Source organism: Garra rufa, chromosome 3, assembly GCF_049309525.1.
Source record: "Garra rufa chromosome 3, GarRuf1.0, whole genome shotgun sequence".
Classification (NCBI taxonomy): Eukaryota; Metazoa; Chordata; class Actinopteri; order Cypriniformes; family Cyprinidae; genus Garra; species Garra rufa.
Genome location: NC_133363.1, coordinates 59,766,489 through 59,780,600, shown reverse-complemented (window position 1 = coordinate 59,780,600; position 14,112 = coordinate 59,766,489). Strand labels below are relative to the sequence as shown.

The 14,112-nt window shown below is 37.7% G+C and overlaps 1 protein-coding gene across 1 annotated transcript in view; it reads right to left on the bottom strand.

Moving 5' to 3' along the window:
• LOC141331684 (ceramide synthase 2-like) overlaps window positions 1–361 on the bottom strand; it is an 18,612-nt gene extending 18,251 nt beyond the window's left edge. The window contains exon 1 of the mRNA XM_073836721.1: window positions 270–361. Coding sequence (XP_073692822.1) covers window positions 270–361 — 92 coding nt within the window. The remainder of the gene's footprint in view (window positions 1–269) is intronic.
• Between the last annotated feature and the right edge of the window lie 13,751 nt (window positions 362–14,112).

Sequence of the window (14,112 nt, the reverse complement as noted above, 5' to 3'; positions counted from 1 at the left end):
GGACCGCTCCATATTTTAGTATCAAACGATGTGTTAATCCAGTGTCGAATTGGGCCTTGTTTATAAAACGTTCGTCAACAAAAACGTTTCTGCTCCGGAAAAAAAAATGCATCTACTGTTCACGTAACGCTGGGTTCTTTGGGAAGCTGAGCAAGGTTATTTTGCCTTACAACCAAAACCACACTTCTTTAGAGACATTCTTCCCGAGTGAGGTCCATGCAGCAGTGCAGCCGAATGAATCACGTTGATGGGTGCGCTCTTGCACTCACTCTGGTCGATGTGGTCGCGGGCACGTTTTTCCTGGAGATATGCCCATAGGCATGAGGGGAGTTCCACCCTTCAGTATGTCATTAAGAGCCATGATCAAAAACAACTTTCCGAAACTTGTAAGAAACCCGGAAGTGTGTATTTGTCCACAGAAATACTCTGTTATAAGTCCAAATTGTTTTTTGAGACTTTGGCCATGTTTAGCATGGGAATCCAACTCTTTAACAGTGTTAATAACTTAACATGCATGAAACAGCATTGGACCCCCCCTTTAAAGTCATTTCACCATTGATTTAGTGACTTCATTGTCCAGCTCAGTTCAGTTTGAATAGTATCTGTGCAATCAAGGCAGCAATATTGCCAAAAAGTAGGTCAAAACAACTTTTTTTTTTCCCCCGTGAATATATTAGAGCTGCACGATTCTGAATAAAATGAGAATCACGATTTTTTTGCTCAGAATATTCTGGAGAACTTTTTTATTTTAAAGATTTACTCCTGAACATTAGGTTATCAAACCAGCAGTAAAATAGCAGTGAAATGAGGCAAAATAAACTTTGCTTTAAATTTAAAGAAATGTAATGAAAAATAATGTAAACAAAAAAAAAATCACCATTAAACATTAAAAAATAAACATACAAAGGTATTATGTCAGAGTAAAGTGATTTAAAGATTCTTAGCTAGAAACACTTGCCTATCAACATTTTGTGGTTGTCACCGTCCACTCTGTGGGATGCCCAAGTTTACTTCACCATTTTACAAATAAATCCTAATCTAATCATGACAAGCTATATATTGTTGGAAAGGTCTAAGGCTCCTAAATAGATATTTGACTTTTTTGTGTGTTACAAATTATGTAGGAAAATAATTTATGACAAGAGTTTCATAGATTAATTTGTGACAAGAGTGCACCTCAAAAATCTACCTTTATCTACCAGGAGTTCTGACCTTTTTCACAATCAGACTTTTTCCCTATTACACTTTAGAAATAATAAGAAATTATATATCAGATGAAAACTTAAAATTTCAAAATTCATCCTTTGGAAAGCCATTTTAAAATCAGACATTGCATTAACATGGAAAATTTACATCAAAATCATATTACTAAATGTTCCTGTCCATGAATTATAAAGATTTAAGCTTTAATTTTACATTTTCACGTCTCTGTTCAAAAATGGGAGTAACAGTTAATGGGTTAATGGATCGTCATGCTCATATATGGTTCCATTGCTCTGCTGGCCCGATCAAAGTACTACTCTTTTAATATTCAAAGTGCTAATAGAGACCGAATTTTCCAAGCATGATACAGAGCTATCTACACAACTACACAACTCATTATGGCCCACATATTAATAACAGCCTAGATATTTTATGTAGCTTAATTTGCGCGCATTGGAGAGTCGCTGTCTAAATGCAAATAGCTTTTGAATGCGCGTGCGGGTTTTACTTTTGGTTTCGTTTTAACGACCGCGCGAAACTCTTTGTGACGCTGAGCGTCCATTCTACAATACCAGAGATTACTTTAACAAAACCACTTGAAAGTGGGTGGACACCAACGGGATTTTCAAAAGTGTGTCTCCAGTGGAAATTACGCCGCTGCGTGAGTGGAACTCTGCCGCTGAGTTATCATCTGATGTGAATGAATGCCTCGTTGTACAGTATATTGAGACAGAGGCGCCATGAATTGCATCTGACAGAATGTGCGCTGAAGATGAAGTTTAAATGGTTATGTAATGGTTATGCATCAGCTCACAGCAGTCTGTGCAGTAATTAGGCTAGCAAAAAGTTTTGTAAAATATAAATAAAATATAATTGGCTGAATCGTATAAATGCTGGATTAAGATCGTGAGGGGGGTCGAATCGAGATTGCGATCTTTTAACGATTAATTGTGCAGCTCTAGAATATATCACACAGTTATTCAGTGTTAATTTTCTCCTCTCTTTGTTCTCTCTCTACAGGTGTATAACATGTTTCAACACCAGAGTTTGGGAGTGAGGCTCCACATCCGGGTCACCAAGTTGGTTCTCCTGCACACCCGTCCAGTAAGTATATAAACACCAGATCAGCATCCATATCTATGTACATAATGACTCAACCTGCCATTTATCCACTCTCTTACTGTTTTATTCCTATCTGCAGGACCTGTGATGTTATCCTCGCTCAGTGTGTATGTGTGTGTTTTAACTACCGCTTTTCCCCTTTATTTTTTTGCTGGATTTCATTCGCTCCAAAGGCTCCGGAGAGTCTGCCAGAAGGTTTTTTGAGTGCTCACCTCTAAAGTCTGAAAGGATGTATGTCAGGACGTCACTGAATAGCCATTAGTGTAAATATGTAGCGATGCTTCAGGGCAAAGCCTTTAGACGTACAAAAAATGATATAAGGAAGATATCAGGAAGATAAGTTTCAAGTGTAGCTGCATTACACCAATAATTCTCAAGGCCATGTTGATTTAATTGGAGTGCATGAAGAAATAAAAGACCACATGGAGTTTGTGACTTGTAGTCTGTTAGTTTGGACTGTAAACTGTATGTTCAGGTGTACTTTTACAATACTTTTATTAGGTACACATTTTAAATTGGAACAAAAATAATGGTTGTCTTGAATGCAGAGACAATTATTACTGTTCAACAATTTGGGGTTGGTAAGATTTTATGTTTTTGAAAAAAAAGTGCATTCATTCAGGAAAAAAACAGTAATATCGTGAAATATTATTACAGTTTAAAACAATTGTTTTCTAGTTGAACATATTTTAAAATCAAATTTATTTCTGTGATGCAAAGCTGAATTTTCAGCATCATTACTCCAGTTTTCAGTGTCAAATTATACTTCAGAAGTTCTTTACTTTTGATCAATTTATTGGCTTCTTGCTGAATAAAAGTATTCATTTCTTAAAAAAAAACCTCCAAACTGTTGAACAATGTTGTAATGTGTATAAACCTTTGTCCACCAAAACTCTATAACGTCTAGCAAGTAGCAAAGCAGCAAATCATGATTCCTGTAAACACCATAATTTGATTTGTGTGCCCCTGTTACTGTTTCAATAGGAAATACTACTCTTGTCAGTTTTATAGGGTCTTTAAAGTAAAATCCACTGACTAGTATAGCGTAAACAATTTATCACTGAGAGTTGATGTCATATTTAATTTGCGGCTAAAGAAAATTAGACTGTGTGGGACAAAAGGAAAAAAATAAATGCTGCATTTCACCATTGATTGACAGTACTCTGATTGTGTTTAAATGACCACAGACAAATATGTTACAACAGGCTTTCTTACAAATAAAGTGGGAAGTATCTAACTTAAAGTTTTGCTTCACCAAAGTCTATAAATCAGATTCTAATTGTTCATTGTGTTTCTTAGGAAAAGCTGAAGGTTGGCCACCATGGAGAAAAAGCCCTGGAGAGCTTCTGTCACTGGCAGCATGAGGAATATGGCGCACGATACCTGGGAAACAATCATGTTCCTGGGAGCAGAGACGACCCTCCTCCTGTGGATGCGGCTGTGCTGGTCACCAGGTACTTAACAGTCATATATATATATATATATATATATATATAAATCATTTTGTACTTTTGCCCACTGACAAAGAAATGATCAGTCTATAATTTTAATGGGAGACAGAATAACCAAAAAAAAAAAAAAAAAAAATCCAGAAAAACGCATTTCAAGAAAGTTATAAATTGATGTGCATTTTATTGAGTGTAATAAGTATTTGATCCCCTATCAATCAGCAAGATTTCTGCCTCCCTTGTGTCTTTTATACAGGAAACAAGCTGAGATTAGGAGCACTCTCTTAAAGGGAGTGGTCTTAATCTCAGTTTGTTACCTGCATAAAAGACACCTGTCCACAGAAGCAATCAATCAATCAGATTCCAAACTCTCCACCATGGCCATGACCAAAGAGCTGTCCAAAGATGTCAGGGACAAGATTGTAGACCTACACAAGGCTGAAATGGGCTACAAGACCATCGCCAAGCAGCTTGGTGAGAAGGTGACAACAGTTGGTGCGATTATTTGCAAATGGAAGAGAGACAAAAAAAACTGTCGATCTCCATTGGTCTGGGGCTCCATGCAAGATCTCAACTCGTGGAGTTTCAATGATCTTGAGAACTTTGAGGAATCAGCCCAGAACTACATGGGAGGATCTTGTCAATGATCTCAAGGCAGCTGAGACTGTAGTCACCAAGAAAACAATTGGTAACACACTACGCCGTGAAGGACTGAAATCCTGCAGCGCCCGCAAGGTTCCTCTGCTCAAGAAAGCACATGTACAGGCCCAATGAACATCTGAATGATTCAGAGGAGAACTGGGTGAAAGTGTTGTGGTTAGATGAGACCAAAATCAAGCTCTTTGGCATCAACTCAACTCGCCGTGTTTGGAAGAGGAGGAATTCTGCCTATAACCCCAAGAACACCATCCCCACTGTCAAACGTAGAGGTGGAAACATTATGCTTTGGGGGTGCTTTTCTGCTGAGTGGACAGGACAACTGCACCACATCAAAGGGACGATGGACGGGCCATGTACCATCAAATTGAAAATGGGTCATGGATGGGTATTCCAGCATGACAATGACCCAAAACGCACAGCCAAGGCAACAAAGAAGTGGCTCAAGAAGAAAAACATTAAGGTCATGGAGTGGCCTAGCCAGTCTCCAGACCTTAATCACATGGAAAATCAGTGGAGGGAGCTGAAGGTTCGAGTTGCCAAACGTCAGCCTCGAAACCTTTATGACTTGGAAAGGATCTGCAAAAAGGAGTGGGACAAAATCCCTCCTGAGATGTGTGCAAACCTGGTGGTCAATTACAAGAAACGTCTGACCGCTGTGATTGCCAACAAGGGTTTTGCCAACAATACTAAGTCATGTTTTGCGAAGGGGTCAAATACTTATTTCAGTCATTAAAATGCAATTTATAACTTTTTTTGTCTCTTACTGTTAAAATAAACCTACCATTAAAATTACTGACTGATCATTTCTATGTCAGTGGGCAAATCTACAAAATCAGCAGGGGATCAAATAATTATTTTCCCCACTGTATATATTCAGTTGAATTAAATTACACTTTATTGTTAGAATTAATTCCAAAAATTGTTTTGCATCTCACAGCGTGTACTGTCTCACATCGATACACTTTCACACAAATTACTAAACAAACAATAAAATTAAATAATAAAACAATAAAAAACAGCTACATAATTAATCATTTCTATTTCCCAGAGGCCTAGTTGGACCTCCAATTCTTATTTATTAATTTTACAGACTGATACACAAAAGATTTACGTAATCTATTCAATCTAGCATATGCAACTCTAAGCCTTCTGTTTGATGGCAAACAGACACGGTCAGCATTTTTTTTGTATACAGATCTTAAAAACTTGGCACAAGCACCTGGCCCACAGTTTTAAAAAGTTAGTTCTTTTCAGAATTAAAATTTCCTGGTCATTTACTTACCCCCATGTCATCCAAGACGTTCATGTCTTTCTTTCTTCAGTCGAAAAGAAATTAAGGTTTTTGAGGAAAACATTTCAGGATTTTTCTCCATATAGTGGACTTAAAGCAGGATGAGCATTTGTGGTTAAAAAGTATATAAAGATTTATTTTTTTAGAAAGTGGCCGATCATTTCACTAGATAAGACCCTTATTCCTAGGCTGGGATTGTGTATAGTCCTTTGAAGCTGCATTGAAACTGCAATTTGGACCTTTAACCTGCTTTTCTCCATTGAAGTCCACTATGTGGAGAAAAATCCTAGAATGTTTTCCTCAAAAACCTTAATTTATTTCAACTGAAGAAAGAAAGAAATGAACATCTTGGATGACATGGGGGTGAGTAAATTATCAGGGAATTTTAGTTCTGGAGTGAACTAATCCTATTTTTTGTTAAGTGTTACTTCTGTTTCCAAATACTGTTTTGGCCCATCACATCTGCGCAGATTTTATTGCATTTTGCTTCTCATTCCCCATCGCCGTCTCTCTGTTTTATGTCTTTCGCTTTTCGTTTTGTCACACACATCCTTTGAAGTTCGGTATCTTTCAGCTCTTGGCTGCTTAAGACAGATTTAACCTTTTTTCATCCCTTTCATTGAGATCCAACACAATTTGAACCCGCCAGTATCTGAGCTGTGATATAACCTAATAATCCTTCTGTCAGCGAGACAGGTTTGCACCCAATCTTCATCTTTTCACGACAACAGATTACTAGCGGCAGCCAAAACACGGCATTCCCGGTGTGGGATTAGGCTTTATTAGCGTACTGTAATTTTCAGAATCAAAAAAAGAGTAAAGAAAAAGAAAATCCTTTTGTTAAAACGACTCATGTGAGCCTGTCAGATACTATCTGTCATCCCGGGCCCAAAGAGCTCGCAGGGAGAGCCAGCGCACACAGAGAGGGCCTTTGTTCCCCCTGCGCCGGGTTAAATATGATCTCCGCCGGCGTACAAAAGCAGCTCTCTATAAGGATGCGGCGTACAGGAGCAACATCTGTCTCAGCTTGCATGCCAAGATGGCTCGGGGCAGCGGGAATGCATCAAAGCAAATTAAGGCTTGACAAGGTGTGCCTCGGTTTCCCCTCTCACAGCTTTGTTGGAGCTGTCAGTGACTCGTCCCGGGTTCCCGCAGCACTTGCTGACTGAAGAAACATTATCTTCTTAATGCTTCTATGGCCACATTCACACCGAGCTTTTCACTGCTCTTCTGAGAACTTAAACTCATTCAGGCCTTCGCTGAGATCCGTCATAAAATCATTACTGACTGATCTATGCTTTTAAAGAGCTGTTTCAGGTAGAGTCCCAGCATCAGAAACAGAAACACTGTACCTATGTACTGTACTCTAACATGTAGTGTTACATCTGTTTTTGTAGTTTACAGCTGCAAGAAGTCAAAAAGTTATTATTAGCATTACATCATACGGTACAGTCTGTTATGGAAGCCTGTTTCCACCACTTATTAGAAAAAATTAATTTGGACTTTTTTCTCACAATTGTGTGATACAAACTCACAATTGTGTTATAAAGTTAGAATTGCGAAATAAAAATCACAATTCTGACTCATAATTGCGAGTTTATATCTTAAAATTGCATGATATAAACTCGCAATTGCATTATAAAGTTAGAATTGTGGTATGAAGTCTAAATTCTGAGTTCTTATTGTTGTAAAATTGTTATATTTTATTGCGTGCATTTTTCTTCACAAAGATTGTATCTCGTAATTCTGACTTTTTTTCTCAATAAATTCACAATTGCAAGTTATAAAGTCAAAATTTTGGGGGAAAAACGATATGCTCTCAGAATTGTGAATTTATATCTTACAATTCCAAAAACAAGTTGTAATTGTGAGTTTATATCTCTGAATTCTGACTTTAATCACTTGCAATTGCAAGTTTATATCTTAAAATTCTGAGAAAAACATCTGAATTGCGAGCATGTCACAATCATGACTTTGTAACCCACAATTGTGAGTTTATATCACACAATTCTGAGTAACAAGTCAGAATTGCGAGTTTATATCTCATGATTCTGACTTTATAACTTGTAATTGCGGGTTTATATCATGCAATTCTAACTTAATTTATTTAGAATTAAGAGTTTATTTTTCACAATTATGACTATGACTTGCAATTGTGAGTTTATATCATGTAATTCTGACTTAGATAGATAGATAGATAGATAGATAGATTCTCTAGCCACACCCAGGCCTGATCATTGCCACACCTGTTCGCAATCAAGAAATCAGTTAAATAGGACATGCCTGACAAAGTGAAGTAGGCCAAAAGATCCTCAAAAGCTACACATCATGTTGAAATCCAAAGAAATTCAGGAACAAATGAGAAAGAAAGTAAATGAGATCTATCAGTCTGGAAAAGGTTTTAAAGCAATTTCTAAAGCTTTGGGACTCCAGCGAACCACAGTGAGAGCCATTATTCACAAATGGCGAAAACATGGAACAGTGCTGAACCTTCCCAGGAGTGGCCGGCCGTCCATAATTAGCGACGACTCATCTGAAAGGTCACAAAAGACCTCACAACAACATCTAAAGAACTGCAGGCCTCTCTTGCCTCAGTTAAAGTCAGTGTTCATGACTCCACCATAAGAAAGAGAACTGGGCAAAAATGGCCTGCATGGCAGAGTTCCAAGACAAAAACTGCTGCTGAGCAAAAAGAACATAAAGGCTCGTCAGAGTTTTGCCAGAACACATCTTGATGATCCCCAAGACTTTTGGGAAAATACTCTAAGGACTGACGAGACAAAAGTTGAACTTTTTGGAAGGTGTGTGTCCCATTACATCTGGTGTAAAAGTAACACAGCATTTCAGAAAAAGAACATCATACCAACAGTAAAATATGGTGGTGTTTTGTGATGGCCTGGGGCTGTTTTGCTGCTTCTGGACCTGGAAGACTTGCTGTGATAAATGGAACCATGAATTCTGCTGTCTACTAAAAAATCCTGAAGGACAATGTCCGGCCGTCTGTTCATGACCTCAAGCTGAAGCAAACTTGGGTTCTGCAGCAAATCCACCTTTGAATGGCTGAAGAAATACAAAATAAAGACTTCGGAGTGGCCTAGTTAAAGTCCTGACCTGAATCCTATTGAGATGCTGTGGCATGACCTTGAAAAGGCGGTTCATGCTCGAAAATCCTCCAATGTGGCTGAATTACAACAATTCTACCAAGATGAGTGGGCCAAATTCCTGCACAGCGCTGTAACAGACTCATTGCAAGTTATCACAAACGCTTGATTGCAGTTGTTGCTGCTAAGGGTGGCCCAAGCAGTTAAGTTTAGGGGGCAAACACTTTTTCACACAGGGCCATGTGGGTTTGGATTTTGTTTTCCCTTCATAATAAAAAAAACTTCATTTAAAAACTGCATGTTTTGTTTACTTGTGTTATCTTTGATTAATATTTAAATTATCTGAAACATTAAAGTGTGACAAACATGCAAAAATATCAGAAAGGGGGCCACCACCACTTCACACCACTGTAGATGTATGTTTGTTAGGATAGATAGATGATAAGATAGATTGATTGATAGATAGATTGTTAGAAATATAGAATGATAGATAGAATGATAGAACGGTATAACTATAGATCTATAGATAGATTGCAAAGGTTAAATGATGCTATGCAATGTATTGTAGTAAACAGAGATGATCATTTACCATGTTTTACATGGCAGTCTCTGCAAGTGTTTTACTAAAGCAGGTCTGATTGTTATGTAATGTTGGCACCTCTAGATTTCCGCACGAGTTTCCAAATTGGAAGTCTGACTTTCTGTTGCACCTTTCCAAGTAGGAAGTTGGAAATTCTGACTTTAAGAGTCGAATGGAACGCAGCGCTAGCTCCTATTATACAAGATGAGGTCAGAAAAGCTTGCATTTGGACGGTTTTGCGACAGTTGGGACAGGGTGGCGGGTCACATCCTCCACGCACGTCAGCGCTAATGGAAATCAGCACTCCTTACGGTATCCCTTCCCAGCCGTTTGTCGCTGAACAGGATCTGTCTTCAGCACCCAGCTGTGTGTCACATTCACTTAAGCTGTGAAGGAACAAGAAGGGAAACCAGAAGCCCACATCAAAAACCCTTTGGAATAGAAGGATATCAGGCAGCCAAAGTGACACGTCGCAGAGCACGTATGGTGAAAACGTTTGATGACTGCAAACTCGAGACATTAATCTTAGCTGTCTGACGTTTGGTAAACAGCAACCTCTTTGTTAATTCCAAAAGCCTGTTGGATCTTTTTTTTTTTTTTTTTGTCGAACCACCTCAAAGGTCCTCTGATGTTTCAGTCATTTGTTAACCACCAACATTGGGAAACTACTTGGACAAAAAGATTTCCAAACTACAACCTGCTCATAATTTAAAGTACACTACAGTCAGCCTGTTCTTTTGAAAACATAGTAACAAAACTATTAACAAAAGCTAATGATGTTAGGCAGTTCACGCAGTCTTTTTACTGCATTTAGAGGTCATGTGTGAACAGAGTCTGTTGTTGAACTGATTAAGATGCCATAACATGGACTGAATGCTGTGTGAACAAAGCTGTACTCTATTATTAACAGATTTCAGGTTAGTTTGAGCCAATTACAAAGTTCTGACAGAGTTGATGCAATCAGTCCATGTTGTTTAGGCCTAATCCTATGACAACGGATTTCAAAATTATGATTAATTATGTTGCAGAAGGAAATATTTTTATAATGGACAGATGCTGAAACTAAAAGGCTTTTTTTCAGATGTTTAGCCAGGGCTCTACAGTGCGACCATTTCGCTCACATTTGTGACTGAAAATTACTACATGCGACTATGAAAAAAGTAATGTATCACAGACATATCTCACAAATCCTTTCATAAACAAAGTATAGAGAGAGTGTAAATAAGAGATTGATTGTGCAGTATAGAGAGCTTCATTGATTATAATAGAGCTCTGTGTGATCGCAAACTAAGATGAGTGACAGCTTTTAATAAATTTTTAAGGGAGTTTGTAAATGAGATATTGATTTAATACAGCAGTTAAATGACCAATAAGTTATTATGAAGTGACTTACATTGTATGACTATAACACTATTGCCTGATTTTGCTTTATTTCGTCATCAAAAGTAATCTGAAACAAGCCACAACTGAGCCGCAGCACATCTCCACTCAAACACAGTGGTGTTTCGTTTATGAATGAATGTGCGTTTTTAAACAAATCTAGTGAAATGATTCAATTTCCCATTCATAACGCCACTTGCTTTATTCTGAATGAACCAGCCGTTCGAACAAATCAAATAAATGATATGATTCAGTAATTAAATCAGTGTCTTGCCGCCACCTGCTGGCAGATCTTTTCAGTTATTTAAATCTTTAATATTTCTGTATTCACAATTTTATATTTAAACATTAATCTCAACATGAATTTATGAATTTGATTGCACTCATGCCACCTCTGAGCCTCATTAAACACATGAAAAGGTAAAAACAAAGGTAAAAACAAAATTCCCCTGTAAATCACTTTAAGGAGTCAAATATCACCTCGTAATGGGAAGGGTAATTTTTTTTTATCAGATTTTTTGATTATTGTTTAGAATGTGCTCCTAACAAAAAAAGTAAGCGTAGAATCCTGTTAGCAATTTTTTTTTTTTTAGTATTATTGTTATAGTATTTATTAATATTTTGAATTAGCTTTTATTTTTATATGTTCATTTTAATGTTTAAGTGTTGCTTTGTTTAGTTTTATTAGTCTTGGTTGTAGTTAGCGATAATTTGGTGCTGATGTGTGAATAATTTAATGCAATTTAACATGTTTTTTATTTTTCATGTGTGAAATTGACTATTAAAGATATGTATCTAAATTATATAATATTTGACCATGGGCCACAAAACCAGTCATAAGGGTCAATTTTTTTTAAAATTGGGATATATACATCATCTGAAAACTGAATAAATTAGCTTTCCATCAAATATATTTCAGAATATACAAAAAAAGACCAAAAATATATTTATGTAAATATATATCTACCAGTTTGGACATTTTTGTAATTAATAATATAAACTAAAAATAAATATAAATATAAAAATATATAAACTATTTGAAATATATTAATTTAAACAATATTTTACAAAATATTTTAAAGGCATTTAATTGATTTATTTTGACCTCTATATATTTGAGTCTAAGAAAAAGCATTTTCTTGCCGCAGAAATACATTTAGAAAAAAAAATGTATATGAAGGTTGAAACTAAATATATTTACTATTTAGCTTGACAGTTTGAAACGTGTTTGGCATATATTTGAAATGACCAAAATGGTTTTTTTTTCCATATAGGTATAATATAGTTATACCATATAGTTGAACTAATAAATTAACACCAAATGCAACTAATAAAACTAGAAAATATAAGAAGATGAGTCTCTTGTAGAACTAATAATCTGTAAATCTTAAAAGCATTGCAAGTCACTCTGTATAAAACCGTCTGAAAAATGCAGAAATGTAGTTTGTAAAACTGTGATAATGTTCAGCACGAGTTGAGTAATGCGGTAAAGTCCGTGAAGTCGCTGCTTTAAGCGCGATACTCCCCACAATCCCTGCTTGTTATTTGTTAACAAACCACAGCAGAAGTATCTAGTTTTCTGGTTGTCCTCCTCACCTGTTAGTCATTGTTTAAGCTCAAAAATGGTTTTGGTAAAGTCAAATTACAGGCTCTGAGGCTGCAGCCACTGCCTCCCCAGAGTTTAGTCCTGCCAAAGACAATTACAAGAGGAAGCACAGCAGACATCTTTAACTCTTTGTTATTAGCAGCAGATTTGAAGGCATCGGATGTAGTTGCTCTAGACTCAGGAATGCTTTTCAGTCCGCAACGTCGACTCAGGGGGGTGACTTCTGCGGGTCGCTTGACTGTGTTTTAGCAAGCAACTTGCCTAGTTTGCTTGTTAGGACTTGGTGCAGCTCTTATCGTGCTGAGAAAGCAGAGAAACAGTCTCTTAGATCTTTTTGGATGTCAGATGGGTTTCCTTTGGTGGCAGGGAGGAGATGTGCTTTCTGCTTGTAATTTGGGGACAAATCTGTTTGAATTCAGGCCAGTCGGGAAGTGAGGTGGGCGAACGCAAGCGAGTCTGGACGATTTCCAGACATCAAGTGTTGTTTGGTGTTTGCATTAGTCTCTTTCTGTTTCTCGCCGTGTCTCTCTGCCCTCTTCTGTCTGTCTGCAACTTCTCCGCAGACACCCTGAGCCCTGATATATGTGTCATGTAACTTCGCATTGATTCGTTCCCAGATGCTGACGTGAAGCTGTCGGCACCTTGCTCAGTCATCAGATGGCTGCGTGGGAAAACGGCCCCTTCTGGAGCATCTGTTTGCCATTTCACACCCAGCCCTGGCCTTCAGACGCTCTCTGTTTGTTCCATAGGGCTCTGACATAATTCTCAGAGCGCTTACGTTAACCTGCTGCAGTGGCCAAACTCTATTTGGCAAACAAAATACAGACAAATCACGAGATATCTGAAAAAGAGGATTGTATGATACACACAGAAGGCTCAAATTTGTGTGTGTGTGTGTGTGTGTGTGTACAGTCGTGGCCAAAAGTTTTGAGAATTACATAAATATTGGAAATTGGAAAAGTTGCTGCTTAAGTTTTTATAATAGCAATTTGCCTATACTCCAGAATGTTATGAAGAGTGATCAGATGAATTGCGTAGTCCTTCTTTGCCATGAAAATTAACTTAATCCCGAAAAAAACTTTCCACTGCATTTCATTGCTGTCATTTAAAGGACCTGCTGAGATCATTTCAGTAATCGTCTCGTTAACTCAGGTGAGAATGTTGAGGAGCACAAGGCTGGAGATCATTATGTCAGGCTGATTGGGTTAGAATGGCAGACTTGACATGTTAAAAGGAGGGTGATGCTTGAAATCATTGTTCTTCCATTGTTAACCATGGTGACCTGCAAAGAAACGCGTGCAGCCATCATTGCGTTGCATAAAAATGGCTTCACAGGCAAGGATATTGTGGCTACTAAGATTGCACCTAAATCAATCAATCAATTTATAGGATCATCAAGAACTTCAAGGAAAGAGGTTCAATTCTTGTTAAGAAGGCTTCAGGGCGTCCAAGAAAGTCCAGCAAGCATCAGGATCGTCTCCTAAAGAGGATTCAGCTGCGGGATCGGAGTGCCACCAGTGCAGAGCTTGCTCAGGAATGGCAGCAGGCAGGTGTGAGCGCATCTGAACGCACAGTGAGGCCAAGACTTTTGGAAGATGGCCTGGTGTCAAGAAGGGCAGAAAAGAAGCCACTTCTCTCCAAAAAAAACCCATCAGGGACAGATTGATCTTCTGCAAAAAGTATGGCGAATGGACTGCTGAGGACTGGGGCAAAGTCATATT